This window comes from Fundulus heteroclitus, unplaced genomic scaffold (genome assembly GCF_011125445.2).
Source record: "Fundulus heteroclitus isolate FHET01 unplaced genomic scaffold, MU-UCD_Fhet_4.1 scaffold_59, whole genome shotgun sequence".
Lineage (NCBI taxonomy): Eukaryota > Metazoa > Chordata > Actinopteri > Cyprinodontiformes > Fundulidae > Fundulus > Fundulus heteroclitus.
Window position 1 is genome coordinate 2,189,905 of NW_023397022.1, and position 21,603 is coordinate 2,211,507.

The following is a 21,603-nucleotide window of genomic DNA, read 5'->3' on the forward strand; positions in this document are numbered from 1 at the left end:
GGACAAGTACAGACACAAGTCCATTATTACTTTTTTTATAAAAGAAGATTAGCTATAGGTCTGTAATTCATTAACTCATCTTGATCAAGAGAAGGTTTCTTAAGTAAAGGTTTAATAACAGCTACTTTAAAAGCCTGTGGTACATATCCATTTACTAAGGATAGATTAATCATGTCTAAAATAGGGCCACTGATCAAAGGGAATACCTCCTTAAATAACTTGGTTGGAATTGGGTAGAAGGTTTAGATGAAGCTACAATTTTAGATAACTCAGAAAGCTCTACTGCTTCTAAACAGTTCAAACACCACGCGGGTTCTAGAGATTCCTCCAACGCTGCCTCACTTACTGAGGACGAGGTAATCATGTTTGGGAGGATGCCAATTATTTTATTTTAATGGAATCAATTTTATTTATGAAGAATCCCATAAAGTCATTACTGCTAATCTCTAAGGGAATGGATGAATAAACGGAGCTGTGACTCTTGGTAAATTTGGCAACCATACTAAAGAGAAATCTAGGATTATTTTTATTCTCCTCAATTAATGATGAAAAATATGCTGCCCTAACTCTGGGAAGGATCTTTTTATACAACAATAGACTGTCCCTCCAGATTAGGTAGGATTCCTCTTCGTGTGTAGAGCGCCAAGAGGAAGCTCTAAATTAAACCAGGGAGCCAGCTTCCTGTGAATAATCACCTTCTTTTTCAAGGGAGCTACATTGTCTAATGCAGAACGCAATGAGGAAGTCACACCATAAACAAAGTCTATTTGTGAAAGAAACATATTTTCTGCCATCTGCAGGGCATTTCTGCAATACCCAGGATATTAAAAGGGGGACAGACTCTTTAAAGTTTGATACAGCATTATCTGATAAAAATCTAGTATAATGGAACCCTCTTTTGGGGGTGGAGAATGCAGTTAAATTAAACTCAAAGGTTATTAAAAATGGTCAGATAGTACAGGGTTGTGAGGAAATACTGTTAATTCTTCACAATCAATGCCATATGTCAGCACAAGGTCTAAAGTATGGAGCCAAGACTGTGGCGGTTTATGCACATTTTGAGCAAAAACAATTGAATCTAGGATAGTTTTAAAGGCTACACTAAGGTTATCACATTCTGTGTCAGCATGAATTCCCCACTATAATAACCTTGTCAGTGTTTAATACCAAATCAGAGAAGAAGTCTGACAACTGCTCCAAAAACTGAGAGTAAGGGCCTGGTGGACAATACAAAACAAAAAAGACAAGAGGTTTTATTGCTTTGCTGTTTGGATGAGGGAAACTAAGGGTTAAATGTTCAAAATAACTGTAGTTATTAATTGGCCTGGGACTAATTAATAAATCAGACTGAAAGACGGTTGCTACTCCTCGTCCTCTTCCCGTAGATCTGGAAATGTGGAACTTTAAATAATGAGTTGACTCATTTATACTAACGTAGTCCTCTTGTTGCCAGGTTTCTGTGAGACATAAATCAATCTGATTTTCAGAAATCAATTCATTAACTAACAGTCTTTGGGGGGAGAGACCTTGTATTTAATAGACCACATTTAATTGTTTTATTTTTTGGTTCAAGTTGAGTCGTATTTATTTTTATTATATTTTTATGATTTGTTCCTTTTAGATCCGTTTTTGATCTATTCAGTTTCAGCCGTGGGAAAGACACCGTTTCAATAGGGTAATGGGTGGATAACAGTACAGACACTGCAGAGAGATGTGGTAAACTACGGCTCTGCTTCCTGGTCTGGACCCTGGGTTGTCAGCATTTAGGAGAACTAATAAATCTCGCCAGATTCCTAGAAAGAAGAGCTGCACCATCCAAAGTAGGATGGATGCCATCTTTCCGGATCAGACCAGGTTTTCCCCAGAAAGTTCGGCAGTTATCAATGTAGCCCACGTCGTTTTCAGGACACCACCTAGACAACCAGCGGTTGAATGATGACATGCAGCTAAACATGTCATCATTGGTCAGATCAGGCAGGGAACCAGAGAAAATTATGGAGTCCGACATTGTTTTAGCAAACTTACACACCGAAGCAACACCAACTTTCGTGACCTCCGTTCGGCGTGACCGGGTGTCATTACCGGCAGCGTGAATAACAATCTTACTGTATTTACACTTATCCTTAGCCAGCAGTTTTAGGTAGGATTATATGTTGCCCATTCTAGCCCCTGGCAGACATTTGACTATGGTCCCTGGTGTCTCTAGTGCCACGTTTCTGACTATAGAGCTCCCAATAATCAGGGTCAGCTACTCAGTGAGTGTGTCGCTGAGTGGGGAAAATTTGTTAGAAACGCAGACGGGTTGGTGGTGACCTGGGGGCTGGAATCTAGAGCTATGCTTCCTACAAACCGTCACCCAGCTGGCCTGGTTACCCGGCTGCTCGGGTGCTGCTGCTGTAATCAAAATAGCAACACAAGTCTGAAGGCGCATTCACATTGGCACCACAATGTCGCCACTTTTGCTTGCTATCGCTCGCCTGTCATTATCGCCCACTGTTCGCAGGCGACAAGCCAAAAATGCAGCAGTACAATGGCTGTATTTAGTGACACTTTCACTTCCCTGGCATTCCAGTCTCGCCACTCACTTTGGCTTGCTCCTTTCTTCATGTGACTGGGTAGTAATAATTGGTTAAGTCATACAACTCAGGCTGACCACAGACTGCCACTACCAGCTTCTATTCAGAATCAGAATCAGGCATACTTTAATAATCCCAGATGGAAATTACTTTTGTTCTGTCTTGAGTAAAACAGCTTTGTCTCCACTGCAGTCCTTCAACCATTGTCATAGCCACAATCACTTCCTGATTGGTTGTTGCGATTTGACAAGATACAAAAGTTAACATTTAGTTAACATTTAGTAACATTTTCAACTGTCGTTTCACAGTAATCGTAGGTTTCGTGTCACTCTGGCATTGTCAATCGTCAAAATCGCGCATTTGCCGTTGCTCGAATTGCCGCAGTGGCCTCACTTAGGATAGCTTTGTGTCACATTGCACCTGTGCATATGTAAATCATGTAAATCTGTCACTCAGCCTAACAACATTCGCCTTCAATGTGAACGCACCTTAACAAGACTTTAACACGAACAAAACATATAACTTTATGCTGTTACTCACCTGTCCGGCTGAACAAAGCTAGCTCCAAGTCAATCTAGAGCTGCTTCTGCTCTCGAAATTATCTCCACCTCTGAAACACTAGGCCAATATTATTCCTTGTTTTTGTCTCTTTACTTATCTAACAACTTCTTTGCCAAAGACTAGTATTTTTTGTAATAATAATAGATCCTGATAATTTTCAGATGAATGTGATGATGACATTTCATAGGGGGTTAAGCTCTGAGTGGCAGCTGTTCACTTGCCTGCACCAGCTTTGTAAACAGGAGACTGGGGAACAACACAGAAACATGCTGTATATGACATCATACCGTATCTAAAAAGATACCGTTAGTTCTTTCAATCTAAACTAATGAAAATTCACTTATTGCTCTAAATATCTATTTTATACCAGGACTGACAAGTGTGGGAAGTTTGGTGAGTTTTTGAATATGTAGGCCTCCAAAAAAGCCAATTAATTGGTGGAAAGATAATTAAGAAATACCTTGTCTGCAAGCTCATTTCTCACGGTATTTGTGCCTTCACAAACACAAGAGAATCCATCACATACTGCTCCCACTTCAACCATGTATGACCAAACCAAAAACTGTTTGGACCAATCACATTGCAGTATTATGGTTTAAGGTGGGGCATACAGGTGTGACAAAACCAAGAGCTGCGAAGCCCACAGCTGAGCCAAATTAAACATGGCAGCAGAGGAGGACTCACGCGTAGCTGCTGCTATGAAATCTGTTTTATAAGAATCCATGATTTCTTCTTAGAAAGAACAGCAAGAAATGCCTTGAGTAACTTAACTTGTGGTTTCTCATGATGCCTGCTGCTTACATTTTTATTAGATACAGTGATTGGCTACAACAAAACTTTGGTAGGTGGGCACTAGGTGTCGCTTTGCCCAACCAGCTCGGAAAGCTCGGAAAGTTCTGCTAAAATGGTCTTCCTCTTAAATGCTGTTTCATAACTTTTTCCTCTTTTCCAAAAACAGGGATCAGCTAAATATACCACAACTTTTTCAATGAAATTTTATCTATATAGCGCCAATTCATGAAACATGTCATCTCGAGGCACTTTACAAAGTCAAAATCAATCATATTATACAGATTGGTCAAAGATTTCCTATATAAGGGAACCAGTTGATTGCTTCACAGTCCCGACAAGCAGCATTCACTCCTGGAGAAGCATAGTGCTACAGGGAGAGTCGTCTGCATTGTCCATGGCTTTGCAGCAATCCCTCATACTGAGCAAGCATGAAGCGACAGTGGAAAGAAAAAACACCCATTAGCGGGAAGGAAAGACCTCCAGCAGAACCGGGCTCAGTACTTCAGGCTGAAACTCAACAAACCTAAGCACTAAGTGAGCGGGTTGCTCATGACAGTGGCTCCAAATCTCAACAAAGTTTTCTAAATAAAAAATATTCTGTCACTCTTGTTGCATTTGTGGGTTTTTTGTTTGTATTTTTTTTTTTTTTTTTTTGCATTTTTCAATTAATCGAACTGTTTTCTGGTCAATTTTGCCGCTCATCCTGTTCTACACGGAACTTGTTTTGGAAGACAACGGAGCCCAACATGCACCCATTGTTTATACCAAGGATAAGAAGCTAGCTCTTGCTAACAACCCAGCCACAGCAGCTGCGGTTCAACCAGATACCCCCAGGGAAATAAGAGGGAAGAGTTGGGGGAGATAGGCGGGGAGAAGCCCACATACTTGGAGGAGAAGATAAAGACCTGTGTTTACATCATGGACGAGGTGGCATTCATAACAAGTGGAGGAATTGTGTGCTTTAATAAAACACCGGAAACTCTCAGCTTCTGGCTCTCAGCTCTCATCCACCCCCTCCGCTTCAGATCACTTCATGAATGAACGCCCCCTCCATGACCCAGTCCTTTTCCACGTCCCAAATGAGGAACATCTACAAAAGACCAAAGTGAGGAAGGCTGTAGGTCCAGATGGCATCAGCTCTATGCTCCTAGGGTGCTGGGCGGATGACTTGTGTTGCATCATGGGGCACATCTTCAACATCAGTCTGAAGCAGAGGAGTGTACCAACAGCTGTGGAAAACCTCCTGTGTGGTACTAGTGCCTAAGACCGCACACCCCAAAGACCTCAAACAGCTACAGGCTGGCAGCACTAAAATCACACCTGATGAAGACCCTCAAGAAGTTGGTCCTCAACCATCGTTGCACCTTGGGAAGATCTTCACTGGATGCACTGCAGTTTGCCTATCAGCCTGCATCAGGGTGGATGATGCCCTCATCTATCTGCTGCCATGATTTCTGACCCACCCAGAGAATCCTGAGAGCACCATTAGGATCATGTCCTTTACTCCAGTGTTTTGAACACCACAACTCCTGAAAGACAAGCTAGAGCGGTCAGGGGTTGACCACCACCTCTCGCAGTGGATCCTAGATTACCTCACTTGTCGACAGAAGTAAATGAGGACACGAGGCTGTGTTTCTGACAGGCTAATCTGCAGCACAGGAGCACCACAGGGAACTGTGCTGGCACATTTTCTGTTCCCCATCTACACTGCAGACTTCTCCATCAGCTTACCAGGTTGCCACCTTCAGAAATCCTCTAATGATGCAGCCATAGTCGGTCTCGTCACAAATGAGGACATATTAGAGTACATACAGTGGATCCAACTTCAATCTAAATTAAAAGTCTGCACAATATTTAATATGGGTTTTCTACCATCACATTTCTCCCTGAATATCACCAGGGTGGTGTGTACTACAGATTAACAGATTATTGTGACAGGTTTGAAGCAGTTGCTGTAAACGTTCAAATATACTTGTGTGTAATACGGTGGATGCATTAGCACTGCTGGAAGACCTTATTTATTAGGAGAAAATACAGTTTCAGGGATATTTTCTGGCCAATGATGATGACTGGCCAATTTTCCACTGTAGACTCCGAGCATTGCATTGTGCTATAACCTAAAGGGGAAAATGACATGTTTCTCCCAGTTGCTGAAAGCTTACAGCTCACACCTATGCAGCACATGGTCCATCGGCTTCCAAAAATGCTTTTGCAGTGTTTCCTAACACGGGGGTGGAGGGGTTAACATCACGGGGGAAACCTCCTGGTCTCCCTTGCTCCTCTGAATGTGAATCTGAAAGCACAGCCTCAGAGGAGTTTTAACATGGAGTACGGCTTTCATCCGACCTTTAAAACTGCACCAAGTTTGCTTTGTGACAAGTTATTTTAATGTGGGCAACATGCGTTGTAACAGTTCCCCAGCACTTGAATTACTCAGCCAGCCTCGACGGGTGAATTTAGCATTTTATTTTCTTTGATGAAGATCCACTATGAACATCACAGTTACCTCAGTCACTGTGAAAACTAGAACATATAAATATTAGAATACAAAACATAAACTTACAATACAAGCAACAAAACAAAACATACCTCGCTGCTTTCAGTGGGGAACACTAAGTATATATTTGTGCCAAACATCTTGACGGTTTCAGTCAATCATTGGCACAATGATTCTACAAGCTTTTATAGGGCCTGCCCTCATTAGCTACGGCAGCCTGTGAGGCGCATAAAACAACATTCAACAGTGAATTCACCAGCGAATTCTGCGACGTTCTTAATTTTAGAAAATTCACTTTGAATAATTTACTTTAAATAGTCTACAAATTTAAATTATTTAGGAAATGTATTTTAAATAGCTCACCGTCCATTACACATCTGCTTTTATCTCTGATTTTCACATTTAATGAACTTCTCTCTGAATTTTTTTTTTATGGTTGAATCTGGACATGTAATGGGCAGAACATGAGGCAGAACCATGCATGCTAACATGCAAGCACAGCTGTGATCTATCAAGGAAAATTGCGTGCGCATGGTTTTATGAATCAGATTTTCTTTTGCCATATGCTGTTTTTTTTTTTGTTTTTTTTCGAGTAATCACACTTTTAGCATGGATTCCATGCAATGCTTTATAAATGAGACATGTCTGTCCTGGAATGCCCCCTGGGCCCAGTGTAGGTGGTGGGAGACAACAGGACTATAAGAAAAATAACATACTTGATGGATAATATCTCCTATCCCATGCATGGAACTGTTGAAGAACTTGTTTAGAGCCAACACACCAGTCTGTTAATTTTTAATTACTAATTATTGTGTGAAAATCTGTGTCTTTGCCACTGACACCTGAATTTCCTCATTGTGGAACAATAAAGGAGTTTCTTATGTTATCTTATCTAAATAGGCTCAACATCTTGATAAATTGACTGCACAGATGACATTTTGAGGTGTAGCTTCCAACTTAAAAGCATCTTAAAACTTGATAAATTTGTATGCTGACCTCCTCTTTCTTGCTTCTTGTGTCAGAGTGCCTAGCCTTGCAGGATTGCTGAAGGACAATAGGAAAGTACCTTTTGTCTATGAAAGTGAAGCCCCCAGAAACTATTATCTGTATTATCTGGGTACATTTCTATCAACACATGCAGGGCTTTCCACAGGCAATAGAAAAGCATCTAATGGAAAACCAACAAAAAAAACAACATCTTTCCAGCATCTTTGTTTTTATTTTTTATTTTTCACAACACATGTACATAGTTACAATCTTCTGTCTCTACCGACTTATGTCAGTATGTGGGGGCGACGTGGCACAGAGGTTAGGGAGTTCGTCTTGCAATTGGTGGGTTGCCGGTTCAATCCCCCGCACTGACTGTCTCTGTCGTTGTGTCCTTGGGCAAGACACTTCCCTGCTGGCGGTGGTCAGAGGGCCCATGGCGCTGATGTATGGCAGCCTCGCCTCTGTCAGTCTGCCCCAGGGCAGCTGTAGCTACTTACATAGCTCACCACTGTCAGGGTGTGAATGTGTGTGTGAATGGGTGAATGACTAAACTGTAGTGTGAAGCGCTTTGGAGGTCGTCAAGACTAGTTAAAGCGCTATACAAGTACAAGCCATTTACCATTTATGTCATCTGCATTACAACTTGCCATTGTGAATGTTCTACAAATGTAACAATGAGTACATGACAACATATCAGAATCAGCAGACACATAATAGTGAAATAAAAGAAAATAGAACATAACACCCGATTCAATCCCCCCTGAGATAAGACAATCCACACATTCAGAAGCATCATGGAATTTTACATCGACCCAAAGATACACACTAATGCAAAAGGGCTATCCTGTAGATGTGTCACTGAGTTAACGGTAAGACAGACCTCCATCTTGTATTAAAAACAGTTTTTTGAAGCCTTAGAGAATGTGTTTTTCCTTCCATCAAATGAATGTCCCAGACCTTTTGTATCCATGTGTTATATGTAGGAGGCTCTGGCTTCAGCCATCTGATAGTTATGCATTTCAATGCTGCTGTGAGCAGGATTCTTAGAAGATAACTATCCCCCTTCTTGTCTATTCCGTCGGGTATTTTTCCCAAGATTGCCACCAAGGGAGTTTTTGGGACATTTCTCCTGAAAATTTCTTTGAGAGTTTCAAAGATGTCCTCCCAGAATACGCTTAGGTTAGGACAAGACCAAAAGATGTGCGTGTGATTTGCATTCTGAGTCCCGCAGTTTCTCCAGCATAAACTGGGTTGTGTTGAGACAAATTTACTGGCTATTGCTGGTGTTCTGAAAAACCGGACTATTGCTTTCCATTTGAATTCTCTCCATGTGTTAGATTTTTTTGTTAACTGTGCTTGGGTACACATTTCTTCCCATGTGTCCCCTTCTATTGACTCCTGTAGTTCAGTCTCCTGTTTATGCTTTATGTTTGTGAAATCGTGTATATTTATGGATAGAAACAGGTCATATATTTTACTAATTACGTTATTATTTCCCTTTCCCCTTTGTATATCCATTAGGAAATTTTCTATAGGTGTAGATTCATGGAGTTTGGTCCAATTATTGTGTGTCGTTACAAAGGTTTTAAGTTGTAAGTATCTATAGAAGTCCGTCTTAGGGAGACCAAATTCACTTTTCATCTGCTTGAAGCTTTTGAAGTTTCCCTCTTTAATGAATTGATGGATATGAGATAGTCCATAATTAGACCAGGTTTTGAACCCGGAATCTAAATTGTTTGGAGTAAATGTCTTCATAAATCCTATATTTGATAAAAGAGAAATCTGTTTTGATAACTTAAAAGTCGATTGTATTTTGTTCCAGATTTTGAGGGTGTTTTTTTGTCCAGGTTGTCATTTCCTTTGCAGGGGCATCTAAGAAAGGTAATGTTTGTAGTGGTACTGAGCACCTGCTTTCCTCTATTTCCAGCCAACGAGTATCTGCACTATTCTGTAGCCATGTTAATAGGGGTTTAAGTTGTGCTACCCAGTAATAAAATTTTAAGTTTGGGAATTTGAGGCCCCCCTTGGGTTTAGGTAGTTGTAGGGTTTTCAGTCTGATTCTAGGACAATTTTTTTGCCAGATGAATCCAGTTAACATTTTATCTAAGGTGTCAAAGGTAGAATTGGGAATTTCGACAGGTAGCATCTGGAATAAATAAAGTAGTCTTGGTAAAACATTCATACGTATACTTTCAACACGACCTATCAGAGAGATGGGGAGAGTATCCCAACGTTCCAGGTTATTTTTAATGGCTCGTAGAAGTTTGCTATAGTTTGCCTCATAGAGGTCAAATAGAGATGAGGGAATTTGAATACCCAGATTTACATGATACCGTTCTTGGGCCATTTGAATCCACTCTGTACTTTTATAGAGTCTGGAATTGAGCCATTTACATCCATAGCTTCCGTTTTTTCTATGTTGATTTTGTAGCCTGAGTAAAATCCATATCGAGAGATGAGTTCTTTTAGGTGGGGAATTGTTGATTTAGGTTCCGTCAAGTACAATAATACATCATCAGCATATAATGAAATTTTGTGTACTTCCTTATTGATTTCTATCCCTTTAATATTAGCATCGTCTCTAATGATTTGAGCTAATGGTTCGATGCAAATGGCAAACAGGAGAGGTGAGAGCGGGCACCCCTGTCTGCACCTCCGTTCTAATGAGAACCTAAAACCATTAACTTTAACTGCTGCCTGTGGAGAGGAGTAAAGTGTTTGTACCCAGTCAACAAAATGTGGACCAAATCCAAAGCGTTTCTGTGTATGAGTTAAATATTTACAGAAGACTCTATGAAACACCTTTTGGGCATCTAAGGATATGATTGCTGATTCAGTCTTTCTCTCTTTTTGGACGTTTATTAGGTTTAGTAAGCGGCTTAAATTATCAGCATAGTACCTGCCTGTAATAAATCCTGTTTGATCGGGATGTATGATTTGGGTGATAAATTTGTTAAGTAGTCTTGCTAGGATTGCTGTGGGACAGGGACAGGGCGTCCGGCTTTGCATTCTTGGAGCCCGGCCTGTAAGAAAGGGAGAAGTTAAACCGGCTAAAAAATAAAGCCCACCTGGCTTGTCGGGGGTTGAGTCTCTTTGCCGTCTTCAGGTACTCTAGGTTACAGTGGTCAGTCCACACCAGGAAAGGAACCTTAGAGCCTTCTAGCCAGTGTCTCCACTCCTCCAGAGCCAGCTTTATTGCTAGGAGTTCCCGGTTGCCTACGTCATAGTTGCGTTCCGCACTGGATAATTTTTTGGAGAAGTAAGCACATGGGTGAACACGACCGTCTTCGGCTCTCTGGCTGAGTATGGCCCCGACGCCAGAATTAGAGGCATCAACCTCTAAAACGAACTGCTTCTTGGGGTCGGGGGTGATGAGAATCGGAGCTGAGGTGAATAAGTTCTTCAGCCGTCTGAATGCTTTGTCAGCCAGATCGTTCCAGGTAAACTTCTGCTTACAAGAAGTCAAAGTGTGAAGGGGAGCTGCCACTTGACTGTAGTTCCGGATGAATCGTCTATAGAAATTTGCAAATCCCAGAAACCTCTGTAACTGCTTCCGATCGGTTGGGAGAGGCCAGTCAATGACCGACCTGACCTTGGCTGGGTCCATTGACATCTGGCCGGGAGACAAAAAAACCCAAGGAAAGAGGTGGAGGTGACATGGAACTCACATTTCTCCGCCTTCACATATAACTGGTTCTGTAGAAGGCGAAGTAAGACAGAGCGGACATGTTGTCTGTGAACAGTTATATTATTGGAGTAAATGAGTATGTCATCCAGGTATACAAACACAAACCGCCCAATCATGTCCCTCAGTACCTCATTAACGAGATTCTGAAAGACGGCCGGGGCATTGGTGAGCCCGACTAGATACTCGTAGTGGCCTGTGGGGGTGTTGAAGGCGGTCTTCCATTCGTCCCCCTCCCTAATCCGGAAGAGATGATAGGCATTTCGTCAGAAATGGGCAGAACCCGTCCCCCCATACGAATGCGGAGGGAGGCCACCTTCTCGTTCACCGGGGAGAACCCCAACATGCAGGCACCGAGATGAGGGGCAACAAGTATGCCCACCCCAGCTCGGCGCCCCTCACCAGGGGCAACTCCAGAGTGGAAGAATGTCCAGCCCCTCTCGGGGAGACCAGAGCCAGAGCGGTGCATTGAGGTGAGTCCGACTATCTCTAGTCGGAACCTCTCAACCTCGCACACGAGCTCAGGCTCCTTCCCCACCAGAGAGGTGACATTCCACGCCAGCTTCTGCAGCCGAGGATCGGAATGCCAAGGTCCCCGCCCTCTACTGCTACCCGTTGCACAATGCACCTGACCCCTTTGGCCCCTCCGACAGGTGGTGAGCCCATCGGAAGGGGGACCCATGTCGCCTCTTCGGGCTGAGCCCAGCCGGGCTCCATGGGTAAAAGCTCGGCCACCAGACGCTCGCCAACGTGCCCCACTTCCAGGCCTGGCTCCAGAGTGGGGCCCCGGTGACCCGTGTCCGGGCGAAGGAACACGAGATCCAATAATCGTACTCATCATAAGGGGCTTTTTGGGCAGTTCTTTGTCTGGGCCCTCACCTAGGACCTGTCTACCTTGGGTGACCCTACTAGGGGCTTAAATCCCCTGACAGCATAGCTCCTAGGATCATTGGGACACTCAAACCCCTCCACCACGGTAAGGTGGCAGGGTTTAAATTAAATTACTATGTGTTTAACCAAACTAGAAAGCACAACTAATTCAAAATGGGCCCAAAACAATTGAAAACACCAAAGGTGGGGGAACAGCTTAACAAAAGCCACTTCCTACTAGCTGTTCCCAAAGAAGGAATGAGTTCTGGAGTCATTTATACTGGTGCAGGTGGGTCTCATCAGCAGTATGATTGGCGTGGCAGTCCTCTGCTGGTCCAATGAGGTTGCAGCTCCTCTGCAGCCTCCCGGCAGCCAATCAGGTAGGTGTTCTAACACAGCTGAATTTGAATAACGATGAAGCCTGCACAGCCTCCAGAGGCCAGGGGCCGTAACACTCCCCCCCTTAAATTACAAAACCATATTTTGTAAATACATAAATCACACACACAAAACGAGTAACACAACCAGCAAAGGTCAGGATCACAGCAAGACAGCAAACTAGTGACACATCCTGCCATTGTCAGGTTAAATTGAGTATTACGGAAAACAGGAAACAAGTAACACAACCAGAAATGACCAGGTTTAAACCGAGTGTCACGGCAAAACATCTAATGAGTGACACAACCTGATATTGTCTGATTAATCGAGTGTTACGGAAAACAAAAGATGAGTAACACAACCAGCAAATGTCAGGTTCAAACAGAGTGTTACGGCAAAATACCAAACGACTGACACAACCTGCAATTATCTGGTTAAGCGAGTGTTACAGTAAAACAAAAATCGAGTAACACAACCAGCAATGGCTAGGTTTAAACCGAGTGTCATGGCAAAACACCAAACGAGTGACACAACCTTCCATTATCTGGTTAACAGTGTTACAGCAAAAACATCACAACAAACCAAACGCACCCAGCAGTGTGGCAAGCTGCTCTAAAACGAAGCTGCCAACCCCTCTTGAGCTTTATCACAAAACTTTGCATTGCAATAAATGAGGCCAGTTTTCTCTAGGCCATTGCAATGCACCAGCAATGCTCAAATGCCGTAACACGTGCATACACATTTACAAGCGATACTTCTATGCCATCAATTGTACCATTAACTAATACATATCTTCCATCTGCATCTCTATGTAGATACGTCTGTGTGAAATTAATCTGCCGGTGCACAAGTATAACAACATACTCCCTGACCGGTGCGATGAATAAAAAGCCTTATCTGACCAGGATTTTTTTAGTTTTTCATGCTCTGTATCAGATGAGGCGAGTTTCTTGCAAAAAAGCAATGTGACAAATAATTTGCTTCAATTGATTCAATATTTTCTTTCTTTTGACTGATTATTGAGCCCTTTTACATTGAAAGTTACGATTTTAAGTGGGTCATCCATTATCTCTATATGATCTAGATAGATAGATTAGATAGATTAACTTTATTGTCCCAAAGGAAATTTGATTTGGGTTACAGACTCTGGCTGCTACATAGTCCAAACTATGCGTCACACCGCATTCACACATAAAACACTAATATAAAAATGTCATTATAAGACAATAAATAGATACATAAAGGAGCATGTTACATTATATTCACAATAAAAATTTAAAGGAAGAGAAAAAAAATAATAATGAAGATAATAAATAAAGATGTATAAAAACCGTTCTTTAAAAAAGTCTGTTTTAAGAGATAATGAATAAAAAAGAGCATGTGTCAGTTTAAATGTTGAATACTGTTGCCTATTCCACAATTTACTGCTTAATGCTATTTGTTGCTTTAATGGAAAGCGTAACAAATGAGTTCTTATAGCGGTTTAATCTACAGGCAGGGACTCTAAGACGTCGACCTGATGGAAGGAACTGATATTCTGAATAAAGAATATGAGTGGGGTCTGACATGATTTTCCGGGCCTGTCTGGTTATTGTGTCATTGAAGATGGTCTGAAGTGAGGGGTGTTGCTTGACTCCCATCAACTTCATTGCTCTTTGGGTCAGACAGGTAAGTTTGGCCTTCATTTGGACAGACAGGTTACCAAACCAGGCAGAAATGCCCTACCTAATGATGCTCTCTATAACAGCTTGGTAAGAGCAGCATGACTTTCTGACTGACACCAAAGGCCCTCAGCCTGCGCAGAAAATGTAGCCGCTGCTGGACCTTGTTGCAGACATAATCAACTTGAGCAATCCATGATAATTTATTGTCGATTATTCATCCAAGATATATATATATGAATCTGCTTGGGCAATTAATTGATTATGGATGACCACTGGAGAGTTGTCTCCAACCGCCCTAGGGTCAAAGATCAGTTCTTGTGTTTTTTGGACATTAAGAGTCAGAAAGTGTTTTATGTTTGAACATCTCGGAGTATTTCCTAAATGGCAATAAGTTATTTTTGTAGAACGCTGTCCTATCTGTGTGGGGTATGTACACAATGTGCGCAGAACCAAACAGAGAGGGATAAAACAAATTTTTCTTGACAACAGTAACCCTGGGGAACAGAGGGATCAGAACTAAAAGAACATAGAACAGGTGAATACAATGTTTACATACTTGGGACATAGTCCCCAGCAGCTAGAATAAGCCGCTAAAGTGCACAACCAAGGTTGAATGTGTGTGCAGGGGTGAGCTTAGATATGTATACAAATTGAGAAATAACCTGAAGTCGTAATGGGGAAAGCAAGTCAGCTATGTAAGCTTCAAATATACTGCACAAGCTCCTGCAAATCCTTAAAAAAACAAAAAAAACAATCTAGAAATAAAACAGCAAATTTGCTCATATTGATAAAATCTATAGATTTATCATCATAAAACTTAAAGAGAGAGCAGTGTGCGAGATAGTCATAGCAATGGAAATATTTTCTAATATTATTGTCTCTATAGGCTCACGGTACCTTTATTCAGCCTGCTCTGTTGGAGTAATATTGTTCGGGACGTATTCCATAGCCGTTTTGGGGTCGAGGAACTCCATTTCTTCATTACGGTATGTGATCCGAAATCAGGCCGGGTAGAGGAGACCGTAGCGGACCTCCTTGATACCCCGCGCCCTCCGTACCTCCGTGAAGTTGGCTCTTGCTTTGGCTACGCTGGCCGTGAAATCGGGGAAGAAGGCGACGCGGCGCCCGTTGTAGGAAATTGGAGCACTACCTCGGGCTCTCCTGAGGATCTCCGCCGCGTCCCCGTCATGATGTAATTTAGCGATGATGACTCTTGGTGTCTCACAGTCTCTGGGTCCTCTCCTGGTGAGTGTACGGTGTGAGCGGTCCACCTTTATGTCTCGATCCATCTGCAGAACTTCTTTGATGATTTTTGCCACAGCTTGTGGGGAGCTGGAGCCCAGGCGTTCCTCAATGCCCGCTATGCGGATATTGGATCTTCTCATTCTCCCCTCCAGATCTTCACATTTATCTTTGAGCGTTGACATTTCCTTCTGTAACCTTGTTACAGTCGACTGTAGTGAAGTGACTTCGTCTGAACATGTTGAAAGGCCACCCTTTATGTCCAGGATGTCCGTCTTTATGATATCCACTTCAGCTTGTATGGTCTTTGAGTTGTTAGCGATTTCGGAAGGGACCGCTTGTAGTTCGAATCTTATGGCTTGAAAATCTTCCACTAATGCGCCTTTAAGTTCGTCTCTTATCACTTTAGCGATTTCTCCTCTTAGTGATGATAAGATGTCTGCTTTCATTTCTTCGTTGCTCATGTTTGTACCATCAGTCCCAGTGGGTGTCGGTGGGTTAGCGTCGTCAGTTGCCCACAGCCTAGTTGCCCTAGCAGGCCTGATAGCATCAGCATCGCTTCCGTAACTTTTGCAGTTTTTCAGCCATTCAGGATGATTATGTTCAGGTTGTCCAGCTGTTTGTGATCCTAATGTTTTCTCTTCCGTTTTTCGACAGGTATTAACGTAGTTAATGCTGTTTTTTATATATACTTTATGGAATTAATGTGGATTTTGCAGGAGCTCAGGAAAACACGTCCTACACCATATCTTGCTCAACAGCGCCCCCTGTAGTGCAGCTTTGACTAGTCTAACTACTTGCTGCCCAAATACAATTGCCCTCTTTTGCTGGTGAATATTCTCAGTCAACTAGGCCATGGTCATTCCAAAAAAGTGAAAAAACAAAACAACTGAACTTTTTTTTAAGTTTGAAGAAAAAAAAGTCCAGTTTTGTTGGAATTGCCCTTTTTCCCTTTGCTAACTTGAAGCAGCATTAGGGAGAACACTCTCATCTTCCTCGGAGGATCCGACTGGAGTTTGGAGAACCACAGGCTGGATTGAAGCAATGTCTGCAGCCTATCCAGATGCCGGAGTAAAGAATCCATCTATGCCGAAACCAGACTTGTGATTTTTCTTAGCTGTTGCAGGAAAGCTGAGTCAGGTCAGGCTGAGAGTAAAGCTGATCTGAAGTCACCCACTGCAACCTGCCCTCACAAGAATCAGTTATGACAGGGAAGCCGGACAATAGCTGTTTTTGCCTTTCAAGCAAGCTGCCTGCTCACTCCTGAGATAACCAGCTTTACCTTGAAGTAATTCAGTGAAACCATACACCCTGTCGCCACACCCAGAGACGTCAGAGGTTTGGGAGAGAAATAAACAGGGAAAGTTTAGAATGGTTTACTTAATGTGTTTTCACTGTATTTTTAAAGCTTGGCCAAGTTATAGGACAGCTTCTGGTAGAATTCTGAAAGCCAAGCTTTGCTGATGTGGTTCGAGTGTGTTTTTACGGTTATAACAAACCTTATTTCCACAAGGGTTTTTTACATTGATGGGATATTAATGTTTGTGTTTTCTATTAAACATTGAATAACTTAAAACAGTGCATATTAATGGCACAACACAGTTCATATAAATAAGAGATCCCCAGAGCAGGACAAGATGCCAACCACTGAACTCCATTAAAATGTATTTAATGCACCTTGATCTTTATCTGAAACACACACATTCCCAAGCCGTTATGTACAAACTCAGTTGTGACCCACTCCTCCAAAGAAAAGCTACTTGAAAGAGTTTTTTCTTAAATCTCAGGAAATGAACTCAAAATGAACCCTAATTTAAGCTGGTGTTAGAGGAAAAAACATAATTGATAGTTAAATTAAAATTCATATAGTAACAATCTTTTCACTATTTTTATCAGTAAATTTGACAAGAAACTGGGCACACAGGACTCAAACGACAACTCGGGCAGTTTCCAAAATTCTGTTTAATGGCTGTCCAAAGGTCGGTACACAGAGAATCGGTCGAGAGGGCAGAGGTATCCAAAAAAACACTGGGCTGAGGCAGAGTCGAAGCACAGAAAGGTCCAAAAATCACTAGAGGTTCGAAAAGCTTGGGAAAAAGGGCTGGAACCCTTGCATTAAAAAGCAAAGACGAACTGACATGGAAGGAAGGGAACAGATGACTTAAATACACAGGAGATAATTGAGAGCATCTGTGTTCAATCTGGCTGGCTGGGGAAGTGTAGGCAGCAGAGGTGGGGCAAAACAAAGCTGCCCCGTCACAGTAAAGGGCTTTTTTTCATTGTTACCTGTCTCCATCTTGCAGTTTCTTCTCATTTAGTTACGTTACCACCTTCTATAAAACCCATATTGTACATTTGTAATCTATGTCAGCAGTTTAATCTATTGGGATTAACCTTTTTGAATAAATATCAATACATAGCAAGTACTTTGAAGTTAGTTTTGTTAAGAGTTTAAAAAACTTGAAAAAATATGCACATTGACATTAGGTAAAACTTATTTTGTTTGTTTCCAATGGTTAGATTTTTCATTTTAACAAAATGCAACAAAACACAAGGTACAACTATCAAGAACCAAGAAATGGAAGTGTTACTTACTTTAATTTCTGTTATTGCACTGCTTTTGGTTGTGGAACTGATGTTGTGTTAATCACTGCAATTTGTCTTTCACAGAAAGCCAAGCTAGGCATGAAGATATAACAATATTCAACCTGATCACGGGGATGGAACACGAGGAAAGTGGATAGCAGCAAGATGGAATACTGAACCCACTATGGACATCATATTTGATTGCTTTGCTCTGTTTCTGCAGTTTGATCACTTTTGTCATGTCAGCCAGTGTTGTTTTATGATGCTGGAATCAAAGACTGTCCAAAACTGATTTATTTTTTTCTGTCCAATATATAAAATAAACAGTATAGATCAGTCCAAATATAAACATGCAGTCCAAGCAATAGCTCTGTGGATATCAAATTTACAATATTTCTTATAAAATGTTAACTATTCCCATTATTATAAATTAAGTGCAGAGATAAAAAGTTGAGCACTTAACGTCATTAAGATAACTGTTCTGTTGGGTGTAAAGGCAATAACAGCCACCTGTTCAGAATCGTTGTGGAAAGGCTTACAGTTCAATGGTCTAGTGTTGTATGTATCTGTATATGTCTAAGTTTTTTGTTTTACTGAAGAGGGCAAAAAAGTTATTTAAAATTTTCCTTGGTTTTATATATACTATTTCAGGTCTCCTCAAGGTTGGGTTGGGAATCAAGTCTGACTAATGACTGACTTCTCTCTGCTCTCGTTCAGTGGTATGCTACTACCTACCTTACTACACTTATCTATACTGTCTATTAAGGCACACCATCTTCTACCACAACTTTAATTTGGTTTAATTTGGATTAAATTTTTTTTTCTAGGAGAGCTTTATTCAGTCCAATCATACAATCAAATTTCAAATTAATCCATTACAATTGATCATAGTTATTAAACGATGCAGTCAAGTTCAGTTTTTTATTCAAATGGTTCAAAAGTTCTAGATTTAAGGAAACCTAGCAGATTACATTAAGTTGCTGAATTGCAGTATACACCCCTAATAGCAAAACAGAGTCTCTGAAAACCTTTAAATATTTATACAAGATGAAAAAAAGACAGCCCATACTAGACTTGTTTATGACATACCCCCAACACAAGTGTATTACGCCATCTCACATTGAATATGGTTCAAGTATGGGACAGATATGTTGCAGGCGCTGCAAGGAACCCAAATCATTCAAATTAACTTGTACACTCACATTAGCCATGGTGAGGGTACGGGTCTGGTGACCGAGACGCTGCAGACAATTTTGTAAGGTTTTGATTTTTGTCGGACAGCACAGCCGTCCTGTATCAAGCTCAGGAATTTCACTGGCCAAATGGGAAAAGGAAAACCACACAGGAGAACATTTGGGTGAATTTTGGAATAAAATTAAGGAAACAGGGAGGCTGTTGGAGCATGAAATATGATATCTACACACATGGATGATGAATTTTGCCCTACAAATCGAAAACCATTGCTGTTTTTTATTGATTTATGAGGGATAGCAACAGAAAGGACCATGTGAACTCCTGTTCTCATGAGTGCAGTTTCTGCAGCCAGAGCTGACCGTTGTTTCCCTAGAAAGCAGCATTAGTGGGGGGTTGCGGAAAGCTGCCTTGGGTCAGGACCGTAACCTGGACTGTATTCAGTAGTCACATTTCTATCGCATTTCTTTAAAGTGCATTTTGAATTATTGCATTAGAAGGGGTTGATATGAAGGGTAAAAATGTAACTCATTACATTCGCAAACATTTTTTTGTGCTTGCTTGAGGTGGTTTTTGACTTAAAAAAACACTAAATGCGCTAAAGAGGGCATGGAAATACATTTGTCAAATCAGTTCTGATTTTACATTTGCCACACATGTCTAATCAGTTGTTGCAGGCGTCTTTCTGGATATTCCCATAACGCTTGAAAGCATGTCTGGAAGCAACAACAGGTATGTGTGGACCGACGAAGAGACGCGATCATCCATAAAAATAAAAACACAGTAATGGAGTAAGGCACATTCTTTAAAGCCTTACTCCATTACTGATATGTGGTTCATGCTAATTAGCAACATCTTCCTGTTTATTACATCCAATATCAACGTACTATGACATACTATGTTACGATGTGTGTCTCCTGGTTAATTTGCTACAAACCAGTGAATTGGAAACACATCTGATGTGCATATTCCTTTTTACAATATTTTAAATGTTTGCTCAAAATTCACATGATAATTGGATAGACACACACCTATTGTGAGGCCAGCGTTAGTTCTACCCATCAGTAGTGTTGATGGGCATGAGCCACATTTCATTGTAATCTGTATAAATTTACCATAATGTTGAAATAAAGGCCATCTTAACACTGAATATTATTGATGTGTGCCGGTGTTTGTTGATGGATACTGGTACATGAACACGCTTTTTTTCTCATAATCTATTTAATAAGCTCTCAGTGGTTGTAAGCCATATGGTGTAGAATATGTACAGTCTATAAATTACATCTGTAAAATTATTCTGCAAAGACCATGAAAAGAAATAAATTACTGTTAAATTTCTTTTAAAATGTCCTGTTTTACCTTTTCCATCTTAATGCCATTGGAGGGCATGATTAAGATTTGGAGGGTAATGCACAATCACTGTTGATATGTATACATGTTTTTGGAAGAAGTGCACAATGTATTTTGTGGAGTAAATCCTAGGATTTGCTCACTATTTTCCTTTAAATATAAAATTTTAATGGAAACAATTGTTCTGGCTGAAAGTAAAGGTAGGTATGTTTAAAACACAAATTCTTAAGCACAATTTTCCTTACTCACTTCACCCAGCTCATACCCTCATACTACTAACTGCAGTATGAGGGTCAACCAAGTCCTACCTTAAATGTATAGTGGGTGACCTTTTGGCTTCGGGTTTAAGGGGATCATCTTATCCATTGGTTTTCCTACATGACAATCATTGTGCTAATCTTACCTAATACGAATGTGCGTGCTCATTCCTTGCTAGTGTAACCCACTTCAAGGTAAAAGTCGGGGGGGAAAATAGTCAAAAGTCAGGGGGAAATAGTCAAAAGTCAAAGGGGGTTCATCCAAGTGCACTTTTCGAGGTAGACTCTAGGTGGGGTCAGTCAAAGTGACTGGCACGATCATACCACAGACAGATTGGTGGTCCGCCGTATGGTGTTGTGGAGGCTCTGGATTCAAGCTGGGAGGCTCGCCATCAATGGTTCACAGAATCAGCCTTCCTGGACACGAGGGCTGGAATCTTCCATTTTCTCGCACTCATTAAAAAAAGACCTGACCTGCATTTACAAACAAGTTTAGAGTCTTAACTCTTATACATTCATCTTGTTCATTATAATCAAATGTTGTACAACTATAAATGCATTTTCCAAATATTTAACTGTATTAAGTTATAACAAACAGTTACTTTGGTGACTTTCAATCATTACTGTGTCAGAATAATTCCATTCTAACCCATTACAGACAAAACATAAATTGAAATTTGATTATTTGGTCACACTTTAACCTGTAATCTCTGTTTAACTCTCTTTTAAACATATTTTTATATTTTAAACCAAAATACCTTGCTTTCAGCTCTATGAATTTACATAAATTACAATTTTACTGTCTTTAACTGTTAAAAGAATTATTATTCTGAAGTCACTATGGCCTCACACCACTCGGACATAGGAGACCTGGAGACATGATGGCTGTGTATAAGATCCACTGTTTGCTGAGTGCAAGGCTGAATGCTGCGTAGAATAATTATTGTCTATGATAGACTGTCTT

General features: G+C 41.1%; 1 protein-coding gene across 4 annotated transcripts in view; it reads left to right on the forward strand.

The window, feature by feature from the left end:
* Positions 1-19,810, forward strand: part of LOC105921082 (formin-2) — a 280,717-nt gene extending 260,907 nt beyond the window's left edge. For all 4 annotated transcript variants that reach the window (XM_036133216.1, XM_036133218.1, XM_036133219.1 and 1 more), the window contains one exon: positions 17,926-19,810. In XM_036133216.1, the coding sequence (XP_035989109.1) occupies positions 17,926-17,952 (27 nt within the window). In that variant the 3' untranslated portion in view covers positions 17,953-19,810. The remainder of the gene's footprint in view (positions 1-17,925) is intronic.
* Positions 19,811-21,603: the final 1,793 nt, after the last annotated feature.